The sequence below is a fragment of the Grammomys surdaster genome, unplaced genomic scaffold, assembly GCF_004785775.1.
Source record: "Grammomys surdaster isolate TR1022 unplaced genomic scaffold, NIH_TR_1.0 126059, whole genome shotgun sequence".
NCBI classification, from domain to species: Eukaryota; Metazoa; Chordata; class Mammalia; order Rodentia; family Muridae; genus Grammomys; species Grammomys surdaster.
Window position 1 is genome coordinate 5,477,693 of NW_021620869.1, and position 16,271 is coordinate 5,493,963.

General features: G+C 47.5%; 1 protein-coding gene across 4 annotated transcripts in view; it reads right to left on the minus strand.

The window, feature by feature from the left end:
- The window catches only part of Agap1 (ArfGAP with GTPase domain, ankyrin repeat and PH domain 1), a 436,006-nt gene that overhangs the window by 57,932 nt on the left and 361,803 nt on the right, over positions 1-16,271 (minus strand). For all 4 annotated transcript variants that reach the window (XM_028755318.1, XM_028755317.1, XM_028755316.1 and 1 more), the window contains one exon: positions 1,550-1,704. In XM_028755318.1, the coding sequence (XP_028611151.1) occupies positions 1,550-1,704 (155 nt within the window). The remainder of the gene's footprint in view (positions 1-1,549; positions 1,705-16,271) is intronic.

The window sequence follows — 16,271 nt, forward strand, 5'->3', positions numbered from 1 at the left end:
ATCTGGGTCAGATTTGGATTATCTACCCGGAGCTGAAATTCTGGGTACTGCTCTCTCTGATGGAGTCTGGACTTTTCTCAGTCATCTGTGGTGGTGGGAAACTATATCCCATTTTATCCTCTCACAGTCTCACCAGCAGCTACTCAGGTGCACACCTGGTGTCCTCAGGTTGCTCATAGGGTCTCCTTCCAGGGGAAGTCATTTCTACAAGTATGCTTGCCCATGGGTTCAAAGGCTTGAATCTGTCTCTGGTCCAAGACATCTTATTGTCTGGGTGCAGAGTAGCAAGCTGGAAAGAGGCTCTCGAGGAAGTAAAATGGGAGAAGCCAGCACTAGTCAGAACCAAAGAGAAAGGGGTATGTCTTCAGTCAGAATATGTGAAATTAATTTGTCCGTTCAACCTGGGATGTGCTTGTCTGATCAGCAGTGTATGTCCCCTTCCTTGCTCTGAAGGTTGAGTTCCAAGCCTGTGGATGGCAGGTGTCATTGTGCCCACTGGTAAAGAGAGGAGACACATGGTGGTTGGATGGGGACATGACCTGGGAATCTAGGGAGCTAAGAATAAAGACCGTGGTTCTTTGCAGTAGGGTATAAACTATCTTCTAAGAGAGAAGCAAATTACATAATGCTAATAATGGCTGTGGTCTGCCTTACCCTGGCTCAAGAGGGTAATAAAATAACACACCCAGTCTCTCTGAAAAACAGACTCCCTTCTTAATGACAAAGCTGGCCATACATCATGTGCAGAGGTTTCTTTAAATGCTTATAAATGAAACTGCAGGTGAATGCCAATGTCTTTCTTTGGTTTCCAGTCGATCGCAGTTTGAAAAATCAAAATGCTCACTAAGAATCTCAATGGGTCAGCAAAGGGCCCTGACTATCTAAGGGTTCAAAGACTGAAATGGAAAGAACCCGGCTGGGAAAGACAGGGCCAGTACAAGGAAGATCGCCGAGCAGCGGCCCAGAAAATGCAGTGAACACGCTTTTATTTCTGGCCAAACAACTGCTGGAGGACTCTTTTTAATTACTGAATGAAACATACTTTAAAAAAACAGAAAATTCACCTTGCCCAAACTCCCCACCATCTCCTCTGCGTTTGTATCCCTGTGACATTGGAGACATTTATGAGGGCAGCATAGGGCATCTTTTAAGTCTATGTCTCTTTTTCTGATTTATTCTGCCTCAAACAATAACAACAAAAAAATAAGTATGGGCGCATAAGCAGCCAGAGTCCAAAGGCTCCATCGCCCACGGAGAAAGGCGAGAGCTTCCCACATGGCGCTGGCTGCCACAGCAAAAGCTTCATGTTGGACACCCTGCCACACGCAGACGGCCAAGCCAGGACACCAAACATGTACGGTGTTTGTAGATACAAAGTGGTTTTATCTTTTCAATTACTTAGGTTTTTTCCCCTCACAAAGCATACCTGGGTCTTGTCATCCACGCAAGCCATCTGACGCCTCTGTCCCCCCCTGGGGCTCCACGTGGGCCTTCTTTTCCCTTTAATGATCAGCAGCCTTGATTTGGGGCAGCCTGCTGTGGACCTTACCTTATTCTTGCTGCTCTCACAGGACTGTAGGCTGGCTAGAATCTGGCTCTCGATGGCTTGGACCCAGGCGTCTCGCTCCTCGTATGTGGTGGCTTCAAAGTGCCATGTCTGGCCAGTGAGGGACACAATGATAAACTCCAAGTTTTCTTCTTGCTCTGGAACACAGAGGTGGGATGAAGAGCTCACTTTCATGACAGCAGTGCCCTAGCTCATCCTGTCACCAGTGCCTCTGGATTCAACAGCACCGGCATGGGGCTGGCGGCACACACGGGATGGGAGCGCTGAGATCTGATCCACACACCCGCCAACAGTCAAGACCAGCTTCCAAAGGCCAGCAGAGATAACTAGGTTTCAGTCAATGCTTGGGGGATGGGGAGAAAGGAGAGACAGCGTGGAATGTCAGGATCTCTGTGTGGGTGCAGACCAAGCAACTTAGGAAAGTAAGTTTGCAAGTTACTGCTGGCCCGTGGGTCTGCAGGAGGAAAATGAAGTTAGTTCTGCTAGATATGAAACCAGACTAAGAAAGCAGTTGGGTCTGGATCCAGGTGAGCTAGGAACACTAAGGTGGTTGTCCATCCAGGGCCGGGCAACTATCAGTGGGAGTGTTAATTCTCACTGTACTAAGATGTGGACAAAGTGAATCCAGGCAACTCAGAGGGCTTTAGTGGACACAGGTCTGGCTGGGTGGCCACAGAGAGACATCTTCTATGAAAGGGGAAGAGAAGCTGTGTCCAGATCCTGTGATACCACCTGCCCCTCTATCTTTAGGTAAGTTCCACTGCTCATTTTCCTCCCCTGTAGACTGGGCACAGAAAGCTTCTAACGGAATTTATCACAAGCTAAATAACGTGTATGAGCACACAAGCTCACAGCCCGGCCACAGGAGACTGTGTGTACTCAGTCCTTATTTCCCAGCACTGATCAGAGCTGAGACTGCTCAGGAAAATACAGCCAGAAGCCAAGGCTGGACCCTAAACAGGCCTCAGCAGACAAAGAGTTTCTAGCACTGGCCTAACACTGGCTTTATGGTCAGTGTAGAGACAATGAAAGAGTAACCTGCAGACTGGCTTATCAATTAAGTCATCCTCCACTTCCACCCCCCACCCCCCACCTTGCACAGACAAGAGCATGATGACTCTCTTGTCCCCACAGACCCCCTTCCTGGCTCCTGATCTCATGGATGACATCAAGCCCCACTTCTAGAACTGGACACTGCTTAGGAATGTGGCACTCATTGACGTTCTCAACGTAACACTTCCACTACCACCACCACCACCACCACCACCATAGATCACTATGGTACACCGTGTGTCACACTTGTGTGGAGTCTTTTGTGTTCTGAAGATTATAATGTAAGCAACTTTTAAACAGATGAGCAGGCCTTCACCCTGCTCAGTCTGAACGCCACCTGGAAGATGGGTAAGCACGCCTCTCTGTGTAAACCCTCTAGCTTCTCCCAGAGAACCCAGCTTGCTTAGCACTGGCCATGTGTGTTCTCTGGTTCTTGGATTTGGAGCCTGAGTAATAAGAATTCAAAGGGCAGGGCCTGGCACGAATGGCACTCTGTTGTCTTGGAGCTTGGAGAACAAACGAGGCCCATGTCTGTGTGGAATGGAACAAGTCCATGTACTGTGTGAAGAACGGCTGAAGAGGAAGCCCTAGGCCTCTAGACATGGGGACTAGTAGTGTTTCCATTAAACAAGAAAAAAAAAAAAAAGACTACACAGTAACTTCAGACAGACAGGTTTCTCTGAAGCTAACCTGCAGCCACACCCTGTAATTACCAGCAATGCTTTGGCATCTGTGTGCTTGAAAAGATGCGTTCTCTTGATCCATGTGTGTCCATGTCATGATATTGTTCGTTCGTTACAACTTTTACCATACAGGGGTGGATAAGACAGCACCCCGATTCAGGACTAAAACTCCTAGTGGAGGGACAGGTAGGGCAGGGACAAGCTATATAATTCATGGGTAGACAAAAGGGACCCTTGGTCATTCATGGAAGGATGTTGAGTATAGTTCATGAAGACATCTGTACATAGCCTTACATCACCTTGCATTTGTGAAATTCAAGTGTGGTAGGACTGTTCCCTCTGGTCGGGATTTACTGCACATCCAGGGGAGAAATGCTGACTGTGGGCCTCCCAGTTCAGATCTCTGTACACTGCTCTCCCTCGGAGGATTTCTGCCCATGCTTCTAGTCGGCATCATCAGCTGCAGTGTGAGCTGGAGGGCAAAGGGCTTAACTGGCTTGACTGAGGTACAGGCGTGGTCCCAGGGCTCTCAGCTACCCGCTGCATGCCTTGGATATCAGGGGAGTCAGAGCCTGATCTCTGAAGGACCCTACTCTGATGGGACAGGCACACTCAGGTGATGGCTGAGCATCCAGGCCAAGTGCTCCGAGGAGTCTGCCTGTTCTGATTCCAGCTTGGGTAACATTCAGATGGAGTGCTGAGCTGCACTCTGGTTCTGCCATGTCCTAGGAGCCATGTGCCTCTGTAAGGTACCCAAAGGGGCAGAGTTCATAGGAGCCCCAGGATCCCATCATGCCCAGCAGAACCCACTGCACCACACTGTCACTCTTCCTTCCAGTGGACACAGATTTCCCTCTGTTGCACCTCTCTGCTTCTTTATGGCTACCTATTGTATCTTCTTGGGGATTTAGATTTTGTAAGGATCTCCTCACTCTACTCCAAGCTCCCAGTCTCTCTCTAAATGTGTTGACCACCACACAGGACGTACACTCCACCGACAGACACCTTTCAACCCCATTCCATACAGAGTGTCACCACACACTCTGGCACTCCTGTGCTCTGTCCTTCCCTGCACTCTCCCTCAGGAACACTGCTCTGACACCTTACTTCCAAGCCTGGTAATGAGCACCCAGTCAGGCCATGGCTCTGTTCAGTCTTCTCTCCCTTCAACCCCGTTTCTCTGGAACAGCTGGCACGGCCTAGGTACCGTTTCCGTCTCCCGAATGCTCATCCACGCAGAATCCCCCACTTGGACTGGAGAAGGAATACAGCTGGGAGAGTAAAAGGGAGGCCAGACAGGGCACACGGCGCCGTGACCCACTGGATGCTCCCATGGAGCGCACTTCCTGTTCTGAAGGCTGGGAGTGGGTTGCATGACCGCCTCACAAGCCTGGACCTGTCACCTGGCCCATGTTTTTATAGGGGTCTCGAGTAAAGTCTACTCATCCATTTTGAAAAAGAGGAATTTGGGGGAAGACAGTGAAGCTCCGAGACAATGTACTCTGTGGGTACAAGAAGCAATCTGAAAACTCAAGAGCAAAAATGTTTTGAAACCCAAAACTTTCTGAGTCTTGATGTAGCACATGATTCATTCCAGAACATGACAGATGTTAACCCACAAAGCCTAGGCACACTCTGTACCCAAGGGGTGTGGTCCTGCCCTGTCCTCAGGTAGAGGTCACTAACTGCCACCAGCACACTGCAGTAAACAGGTGCCAGGAAGACCAACAGCTTGCAGGACCCGCGCCTAGGTGTTCCTGCAGCCAGCTGGCCATACCTTCCTCCCCACAGCTGGTTACGTGGGATGTCTTACTGTCTTTACAGCCTTCTGCACTTTACAAAGGCTTCTGTCACTTGGAACAGGTACTGATGAAGCCAGTGGACAGGTACTGGCGGGTCCTACCAGGCAACAGTCAATGCTTACTGGTGGCACCCCAGAGGCCTCCAGACTTGATCCATGCTCAGACTTATTCAGTGTGGCGGTGACTGAGAAAGCAGATGGCCCAATGGAACGTGCTCAGACATTTCACCAGATGACACAGTGCCAGTCAATTCCCCAGTGGCCAGAAAGCTGTTTACTTTATAAACTGACAGTTGATACTAGGTTTTTTTTTTTTTTTTTTAGCAACCAGCTTTAAAAATGATTGTAAGCACAATTGGCAGTGTGGGACTGATCAGTCAGAGAGAGCTGAGTAATACTGTCCTCTATTTATTTATTGGCCTTTTGATACCAAGCCTCAGATTCAAGATCCTGCCTTGCCTCTGTCTCCCAAGGAGTGAGATGACAGGTGCCTCCCCCACTGCCACCACCTCATCCCCAAATGACAGATGCTTGGATAGTCAGAAGGGCCCATTTTGGTGTTTTATCTCTGGTGTCCTTTGCAGATACAAAGCCACTACTAATGACAAGTATAGTGGCTTATGCAGAGTTCACTTTAAAGAGAGTCTCGGACTATAGAAGACCCAGTTGGGATATGTGTTAGAAGCATGTTCTTAGTTCGAGACATCCACACAAGCACTAAGTTATTTCCCACCCCAAAGGAGAAGTCCAAAGGCCACCTCACCTTAGCCTGAAGCTCCAGGCTCTGTACATTCTGGTCCCCAGCTCACTGAAATGGTGATTGGGCTCCAGGGGACTTGAACAGTTTTCTGTGTTTAACGGTTGGCTGTGGAAAGGTCCACTATAATAGTATTTTAGAGCCATGAACCTGTCGAAACCAACCTACCCAATTATTCCCAATGACATTAATAACACCGGATATCGCACTAATTGTGTCCAGTTTCTATGCAGACGAGGCCCCGGGGGGCTAATTTTGCCTCCTCAGGGGCGAGCATCTCAGCCATCAGATTGACTTCACAGAGAATCCCTCCTCATTACACAAGTCTGGGCTGTCAAACTTTTTTTTCCCTTAAAGGTTAATGGGCCAATCAGTCATCAATTATTTTTTGTGGAATTCTAGCAGACAAAGGGTTAAAGGGCTACAGACAGCTGAAAATAGTTTAAATATGCGGCGGCTGTTTTTAACAGGAGACACCTGATGAGGATGAATACAGAGTCTGGGGGGCAGGGTGGGACGGATGGAGAAGAGCAGGACATTTGCAGATACTGGCCGCACAGATGGGATGGGGAAGACAGCTTCCACCAAGACCAAGGCTCCACCAGTCATGGTCCAAAGTGGTATGACCTGAACAAGGGCGTTGAGTGCGCTGGTTTTCCAAGTTGAAAGGACACTTATGTCAGTGTGTCACTGGTCACATGTGAGTCTGCACTCTGGAGGGGGAAGATGTTCTCCCAGGCCTCTGGGATCTGACTCTGAGGTCCACCAGGGATTCCAGCTGTAAGGCAGAACCTTCATCCTGCCACACTGATGAACAGAAGCTTAGTAAAAATGGTGTGGGCTTTCAGCACTGCAGAGAAAGGAGGGTTCAGGTGAAGGAGGGAAGTATCCATACAGGTATGGCTGATGTCAGTCCCGAGGTCAGTGAGCCTAGAGGTATCCAGATGGGCACCACTAAGCATGATCAGAAAATAAAAGAGCCAAGGCCCTCAGGGAGAAGGGCATCCTGTCCTTGGTTCCTGCCACAGAAGGATGCCTTTGATAGGTAGGGCACACCATACCTCTGCTCAACACAGACACCAACTCTGCCTTTGGCCACCCCTCCATTCATGACCGTCAACAAGGGGCTTCTGTAGAGGGAGATAGATCCACGGTGAAGGGTTTCTCTTATACTCTGTTTATCGGGTGCCTGAAAGCAGGTCATTCTGCCTCTCTGTAAAGCTTCATTGCCTGTGTGTGGGTATGTGTGAGTGAGTGCAGGCACTCAGAGGCTGGAAGGAGACTCTGGGTTGTTTAAAGTTGAAGGTCCAGATACTTACAGCCACCTTTTGTGGGTGCTGGGAACTGAACTTGGGTCCTCTACAGGAGCAGTACATACTTGTAGGCACTGAGGCATCCTCTCTCCACCCTTTTTGGTCAGCAGCCACATCAGCATTAGCTGGCTAGGGATGACCATAGCATGCTGTCCCCACCTTCCTTTTGCAAGAGAAGCTATCCCTGGGATCTAAAGGGCCCACTGACTACTGTCCTTAATGTAAATTGTAAACAGATGGACAATGCTCACAGTTTCAGTCTCTGGGCCTCCCCCCGCCTGGGCCCCTGGGCTCCCATGAAGCAATGTCACACAGAGCCTCAGCCTTGTATGCTAATGTTTTGAGCAGTCTATGCTGTACACTGCTTCAGCGTTTGTCCTTTAAAAGCCCACACACTCTCAGCATATAGTTTAGATATTTTATCAGATGGGGGAAGCCACCTGTTCAAGATGTCAGCTCAAACCCACCATAACACAAAGGTCAGCTTTGCTCTTAAATTTCCTCCTATTTCTTTAGGGAAAGATGGATATGATGAATGTGATAGCCAAACAGTGCTCTGCGTAGTTCCTGTTGGGAGGCTGTCTATGTCTTTGCTGTTTGGGGTCCCCTGGGTTCCCAACTGCCCTCTCTATGCTTGCCCAGGTGTGCAGAGTACCCAGCACAGCCATCATGGCCAACCTTGCCTTTCTTCCTCTGAGGCCAATTCTGGAGTGGAGATCTCACAGTCTGGCTTTAGCTCCTGTTTGAATCCTAGGTCCCTAGTTGGCAGAACTTTTTGTGAAGGATGAGGAGATGTGGCCTTGTTGGAGGAGGTGTGTCACTGTGGGTGGGGCTCTGAGGTTTCATAAGCCCATGTCATTTGTAGTTAGCACCCATTGCCTCTTTCCCTGCCTCACGGTTCTATCTCAAGATGTAAGCTCTCAGCTACTGCTCCAGCACCATGCCTGTGTGCTGCCATGCTTCCTCCCACCCCCACCCCTCCACCATAATGGTCATGGACTCACTGTGAGCCCCAGTAACCCCTTTCTTCTGTAAGCTGCTCTGGGCATGATGTCTCATCAGTAACTAACGGTGGTAACTAAGGCAGCACATAAGTACAGTCAGCACTTGGGTGTGCTAGCCTCTGCCAATTTGTCCCTATACTGACAAGTGACATTCCATGGAGTGAGTCTTTGGGTTGAATTTTAGTAACTAAGTCAGGACTCCACAGACCAGATCCTCCTTGAGAGGCCTATGCCACATGGTGATGACCCAGAGTAGGCTTTCTTTGTCTCTCTCTGGATAGAAATGGACCTCTATAGAGAGAGCAGGACCACAGGGTCTTTTTGGACGTTGGGCCATTTCTGAGTCTGGCTGACCCTTGGGTACAAAGGTCATCTGCAGTGTGAAGTAACTATATTCAGGCACTCTGTTTACTAGCAGAAGGGGAAGGCTCTGCATACCAAGCAGTGCTCACTGGTTCCAAGCCTTCTTCCTTTCCTTTACTCCTTTATCCATGTATCAGAACTCTGTCAAATAGGCTAACAACACTGTCACTGTGGTCCCTTAGCTGATGAGTCTACTTGTCTCTTGCAGCTAGGGGAGGGCAGGCTTGTCTGCTATGTCACACTGACCTGGAGGATTACTGTCACACAGGGCCCCTGTTTTTTCTTACATAATGTTTCTAGGCTCCTAGGCACGCTTTAAGAGACATCTGCTACAGAGTCAAGCATTCAGGGTGAGCCCATTCAGCTGACATCTAGACTTCCTTTTTGCTTGGGCTACTAAGAGGGCCAGCTAGCTTATTACAGCACTAACAGGGCCCGGGGCTTGCTCCACAGGTTTCGAGACAAGTTAAAACTGCAATTCCTGCTGAAGGAATTGCACTCACTGTCACCAACTATGGGCCAGAGTTTAACCACAAAAAGGCAGCGAAGCTTTAATCCTGGACAGTATAGGTGTTTCCAAGTGTCTGCTTCAATTTCAAGGATAAGCAGCCCAGATGTGCAAAGATTAATCCATGTCTGTCCTAATAATCCATTTCACACATTCTGGACTTGTCTACCATTGCATCTCCCTTATGGATCTGTGAGTGAGTGAGTGACTTTGTGTGTACGGTGTCCTGGAGCAAACAGCTCAGCACAAGGTTTGGTGAACTTACCACAACCTCAGTTCCCCATGTGTAACACGATACCTACTTGGCAGGGGTACTATGAGGAGCAAATGAGACAATGTGGTCCAGGGGTCAGAAAGGAAAGAAAATGAATAAAAAACAAAACAAAACCAGTCCTCTGGTGAGCTCCTGGGCTTCAAGTACAACCCTGACTGTCTCACAACGTGTCTCCAGGACAGCTCTACAACGTGTTCAGGCTCCTACTGAAAACTGGGTTTGTTAATTGGCCCTCTCCAGTAATAAAGCCAGTTTTTGTGTCTGTGGAACTGAACGCTGGTGCCAACCTTATTTTGGTGTTTTCTGGGAATCCCTGAATAAATCTACCAAGTAGAGAGTATTAAGAAACATTACATTTCAAGATGGGCCTTTCAAATCATCTAAAAAAAGTCAGTGTTTAGCACACACATTTTCATGAAGGGTTAGTTTACAGACAGCAGTCATATGGTATACATTAATTGCCTGGAATCAGAAAATGTTTTGATAATTTATGAAATTATATGAATTCTGTAACAAATTATTGAATGTCGTATGGCACGAGGCAGCATGCACACACATGAGGAGTGGCTGTACTGCTCAAATGAGAATTCACAAGTGTAACTACACATTCAGTGGCTTACTGTGGCTAGAAATATGGGAGTGTGGTTCTCGCACCCCAACCCTCATGGCTACCCGTGTCTCAATCCCCACAGCTGCTGTACCCCAACTCTCATGGCTACCCGTGTCTCAATCCCCACAGCTGCTGTACCCCAACTCTCATGGATATGTGTAGTATTCACTTGTATACAGGGACCCCAAGTGTGTTAAGCTATCAAGTATTCAGAGAGGAGTGGATCTCATCTGGTCATCTCCTGCCCTCGACTGGTCCCCCAATGGCCTCCTGCCTGAAGCTCTGGCTGCCTTGGACACCAAGTCCCCTGTTCTGGAGCAGTGATAATGGAAGAGCAAGCCTTCCGGTGACTTTTACATACACAGACTGTCAAGCTAGCCCAGCAGTGCCTTCTGGGAGGCCCTCCAGCAGGTGCTGGGCAGGTTTTAGCTCGAGCCGAATGAGAGAACTGTGCCTTCTCACCGCTCCTGATTTTGTATTCAATAACTTTAAAACCAGTGTCACAACTTTAGTTCTTAAGGCAGGAAGTCAAGTAATAAACCTATCACCTACCTATGCCATATAAAAGAAAGTCGTGCATGGTAGGTACACAGGAAAGGGACATAATACAAACCCTGAACCAAAAAACCCTGGAAGGGAGCACACTGACACCCTTTAAGCTCAATGGGAAACTGTAATTGAGAGATGGTTTCTTAAATTTCTGATTTCTCAGTTTTGTCTTCTGCATGTTTGAAGGGATATGTGGCCAGACCAGGATGCAGTGGTGTGGGGCAGACAGACTCCCTCAAGGGCTGCAGACACAACTGTGATTATAAATGGCTTCTTAACAAGCCACCCTGCAAGTGTGTCTCCTGTTTTGCACACTCACTTGTGCTTGAGAGCAGAGCTTGTGGTGGTAAGGCAGGAGTAACTGGGAAGGGACCAGAGACAGGATGGGAACGTAAATCAGGAAAGGTTAATGACCGGGATTCGAGGAAGGGACTTTGTTTACGGAAACAGTGTGCAATTTAAAATTTACAGGAGATTTAATGCCACTGCCTGGCAATCGCTAAAATCAACAGCCCAGAAAACAGTGACATTAAGAAAAATATTACAGTTATAATCATCCCCAAATAAGTCAATTAGTGTTAGGGCGCGAGCTCGCCATTACTTGACCCATTTGGCTTGCACTTAAGTGAAAAAGAAATCCCCCCTATTACACTGAGCTTGCTGGATTGTGACCTGCTTTGCATTGAGTATTACCCGCCAGCCTCCCTTCCTTGCACCTGGGTGGATGGTGCTGGTTTTCCCTTGCCTGGCATCAAAATAATTCTGACCCTTGACATTTGTAATCATAAAAAAAAAAGGCAATTTATAATTGTGTTGTTCAAATGAAGGCGTGGGGGTGGGAATTCAATCTGCTATTATACAAAAGCAATGACGGCTGTCTTCAGTGAAAAAGCAACCCAAGTCAATTTGTGAACTTTGGCACCAGACGACCTTTAGAAACAAAACAATATACGGAATTTACAAGCAATAGCAGCCCATGCAAATGGCCCGGGCCTGCTGCCTCTGGATTAGAGCTACAGAGAGCATTATGGAGAATGCTTCCACAAAACAAATTAAGACTGTTACTTAAATGTCACGGCACACTATTGTATTTGGCTACAGATCATTACACCTGATACTAACACTTTAAAAAACTATAATAACTTGGGAAATATTACATTGAGTGCCCACATGTATAAAGGAAAGGGGGGGGGGAAGAAGAGAAAATAGGTTTCCAAAGTAATTTAAGCATCACTACCCTACGACTGAAGGGAAAGGTCAAAATTTAAGTAAGCTGAAAGGAACATGAATGGTAAAACAGAACACACAAACAAAAGGATGAAAGACCACAGGGTGGACTGCAAACACAACAGGGGGCATGCGGCTGCAGGGCGGGCGCATTTCCATGTCTGCATGGGGAGGAAGGAAGGAAGGAAGGAAGGCAGGGAGGCAGGAGCCGGGTGCAGGTGGGCAGGGTGCAGTTACCTTCAGTGTTGGTGCTGCTGCTGCTGTATATGTTTCGCAGGCTACCAACACGGTTTAGTTTCCATGCTTTGCGTTTGGCTGCATCCCGAGAGCAGAGAGGGCAAGGGGGAAAGAGACAACAAAAAGGAAAAGAAAACAAATGAAAAAGGGAGAAAAGAAATGTCAAAGTAGCGCTTGAAGTCACCTCTGAGCGCGCAGCAGGGGGGCAGCACCCAAGGGCTCCTCCGCTGGCTCTCCACTCCCCCCAGGACAGCACAGAGGGGCTTGAGAGGGAAGGTATGCCAGCTCTGGTAGTTGAGTGCTCACAAAGACATTCCCAGGCAAATGTGCGTACACCCCCTTGGTAAGTCCGAGGCTGCTCACTGAAGCGCAAGTGCTGGCCTTGGGCTGCTGCAGGCTGTCCTTCAGAAGCTAAGAGTTCTTATCTGCACAAGTATGTGTTCAAGTGATCCTGGCGGGAAGCAGGTTAGGTGTGCATGTTTCAGAGGCAGGTCTTTTAAAACAAGAGCATTTTGTTAACTCCTCTTCACCTACATCGTGAGATGAACATAGCGGAAAGCAGCAAAGCCCTGGAACCATCTTGGAAACCAGGTGGGTTCCCCAACAGCAGAAGGCTTCTCAGACTCTTCAGAAAGAGCAGACACCAAGTCACTTCTAGAGGAATGCTAGGGTTAGCAGTGAAAGGCCGAGCCAATCGGACATAGTACGACACAGTGCAGTACAACTGCCCAGATGTGTGGTAAGACACTCCAAGGTCACAGCCATGTTACACACACACACACACACACACAGAGAGAGAGAGAGAGAGAGAGAGAGAGAGAGAGAGAGAGAGAGAGACATCCAGAGAGAAACACACAGAGACACACATGCACACACATACTCACAAAGAGACAGACAGACACACACACATAAACACACACACACAGATAGAGACACAGAGACATACATACATAGAGAGAAACAGACACACATTGAGACACACAAAGACAAACATACATACATACATACATACATACTCACACAGAGACAGACAGACAGACAGACACATATACACAGAGAGAGAGAGAAAGAGAGAAAGAGAGAGAGAGAGAGAGAGAGAGAGAGAGAGAGAGAGAGAGAGAACACACCAGAGGCTTGAAAAAAATATGGCTTAAGGATTCCCTGAGTCCCTGAGGATACAGGTCACAGAACCCAATGGGAGTTGACAAAGTAGCTCCTGGGAGCCAAAGGCAGAGCTATGTATCATACTATGTTGGGTCTGCCACTATAGGCAGACACTAAAATATTCACCAGGGGTGAAAGTTGCCATGCTCCCAAGGAAGGGTACCATAGGTCATCTGTTTCTCAACTCCACAGTCAGGAAGAGAACCTGCTGGAAGCTTACATCAGGTGATGCAGCACGGGTAGGGGGCCAGGTTGACGCTGACTCAGGAGAGGTTAACCATCCCTGTCTGCTGAAGGGTTCAGGTCACTCAGCTGCAGGCAGTGTGGTGTAAGGCTCTGGTCAGGCTGTGTGGACACTGGTCTCTGATGGGTAGAAAGTGACCTAGGGACATGTCTAGGTGAGTTCAGTTGCTGGACACTCTCCTTGTGTCTTTATAAAGATTGTCAAAACAGATGGGAGAAACCTGAGCTGTGAAGGAAGCAGTCGGTTCTGACATATGGCCTTAAATACTCAGTGCAAAGTTTAATCATGGAGCAAACAACTGTGAGGACACTGTCCGTTGACTTAAAATGATTAAGGCTGCTATAATTAAACACCTAAGGCTCACAGTAGATATAGTATGAACAACAACAAATAATTTGATAAGAAATGTAATCCCTAACCAGTAAATATCTACAGTTGTGGCCTGGAATCTTCTTCCTACTCTATACGGGCTGAGGCTGAACTTTTCATGGCTTTTAGGTTGGGGAGGGGAGAAGAGTGGAGGGACTTTTCCCATCTCTGAGTCGTCAAGGTCTGTCCCAGGAAACAATACATCTGGGAAGGGCTGTTCAGATAGCGGCCAGCACTGATGTCAATCAACCATGAGCAATGAAGGAAATCCAACTGCTCTGTCTTCAAGAAAACAAAGGCTTGAAGCGCTCGTGTGCACACCCATGTACACACCCATGTACACACACACACACACACACACTCCCTTCCTTCCACAGGTTACACTGTGTCCCCATATTGGGGCATGTGTTTCGTTTTTCACTAGTGGATGCTCCCAGAGTCTTGGGCCATATTTCATAAGTTCCTGGAAGAAGAGGTTACTACAAAGTGTCCCGGGAAGTGGACCTCCTTTTGGAGCATTTACATATAAATAGGTAGCATCCCGGCTGCTGCTGCAGAAGTGTGAAGCTCAGTGTGGAAACCTTCTCCTGGTTGCTTCGCACTCTGTATTTTTCATGCTCTGTTCTCTCATTACGGTTGGGATGTATAACCAGGAAGTGAACTTACAGCCTGGATTTCTATTAACCTATTGATGAGATAATCAATTTTACCGTATAAAATGTCACGGCTTTTTCTTCCGTGTAAACAAATGGCTGTTTTCTGGCTGATACCTAGGTCCTGATACGAGCATTTGTCTCTGGGGCATTGATTGCTTAAGTCGCCTTGTTTAGGAGATTTTCAACAAGAACTAGAATCATAATCATTGATAACATCTTCTCGGGGAAAACAGCCACATGGTACCAAATGGAGTCCTTAAAACTCCAGCCCCATTCGGTGGGCTGACCATCACATAACATACGTACATACATACATACACACATACATACACACCATATATATATCATCCCTGGTCTCTGATCTTGGCAAGAAGCGTGATGCCTAAGGCCATCATGCTCAAATGGTTTTCTTTGCAAACTATTTATTCTTCCTGAGAGGGTCTTATTATGCATCCATCCAGGCAGGTCTCAAACTCCTCTTACCTCAGCCTCAGGCCACAGACAGGCAACATTTACCCCAATGATAATCTCTAAGTTAAATTTTAGATTTTTCAAAAACTTTCATGAACATTGTTGTGTTTGTTTTTAAAACACAGGGAACATTTAGATTTTTGTTGTTGATTTTACTTCTCAGGATTTCATGTGTAGCTAGACAAAGGACACCATGGTGAAAGCACATGGTTGTCTTCACACTACACTCTGCATTTGGACTAAGCCCAGGTTTTCATTTGGATTACAGCAGCATCTAAATGACAGGGGCTGTACCAAGGTCTCCAGTGGTAGACAATTCCATGGACATGACATCCCAGAAGATACAAGGCTTGACCTAAGCACAGACACTGGGTGTGCTATCTCCCCTCCCGTTTCATTTTATAAATGAAAGTTCAACATAGGAGGACAGAAAAATCACTAGGCTTTGTAACACACAGCTATGTGTGCAAGCAAAAATGTTACCCTCATAATGACAACTAAAGAGGCACAGTGAACTTAGCCACACACAGGCTTGCTTTGGGACAGCCAGAGCAGGGGGCTGAAGAAGCAAACAGGCTGATGGCTGAGTCCTTAGGACAGAAATTTAAAAGTATCATCCCTGGTACTGAGTAACTAACATCTTTCTCATTGCTGCATCAAAGTATTTGGCAAATGTGGCATACAGAAGGAAGGCTTTGTTTTGGCTTATGGTTGGAGGCTACAAACTGTCATCATAGAGAAGGCATGGGGGCTGGGGGGGGGCAGGAGCTTGAGGCAGCTGATCACACCATATGCACAGTCAGGAAGCAGAGATAGGTGCTGGTGCTCAGTCCCCCTTTCTCCTTCTTATTCAGTCCAGGACCCTAGCCTATGGTTCAGTGTTACCGACAGTTAGGGCATGGCTTCCTTCCTTGGTTAACCCAATCTAGCAATTCAACTACAGCAGTCTCCAGCATGCATCTATGTACCCAGTTGACAGTCAAGATTTTACACGACAATGGTTGCAAAGTTATTTTCTAAGGATTAAAAGGACTGAAAATTTGGCACACTCAAGCTAAAAGCACAGGGACATAGTTGGTGAGCCTGTGATCCAGCAATGGTATTGCTGACTTTCTTTGGAATATACGTTAGTTATGGGCACTGAGCTAGACTGAGAAGACTATTCTTGGGGACTAGAAGATGCTCCATTTGGAACTTGTGATATCAAAACAACCAGGGAAGATGAGGTGCTGAATCCCACACTCCACTGTCCAGTCATTTCTCCAGTCTAGTAGCCACCAGGTTGGCAAAGGGGTGGATGCCACCCTGCACATTCAGATACGTGGAGCCACACCCCCTCCCAAAGTCACGCTCTGAATGAAAATGGCAGCTAGAGCCCCCACCCCAGTGCCTTTATAAAGTGCCTGATGTCTACGAAAGAA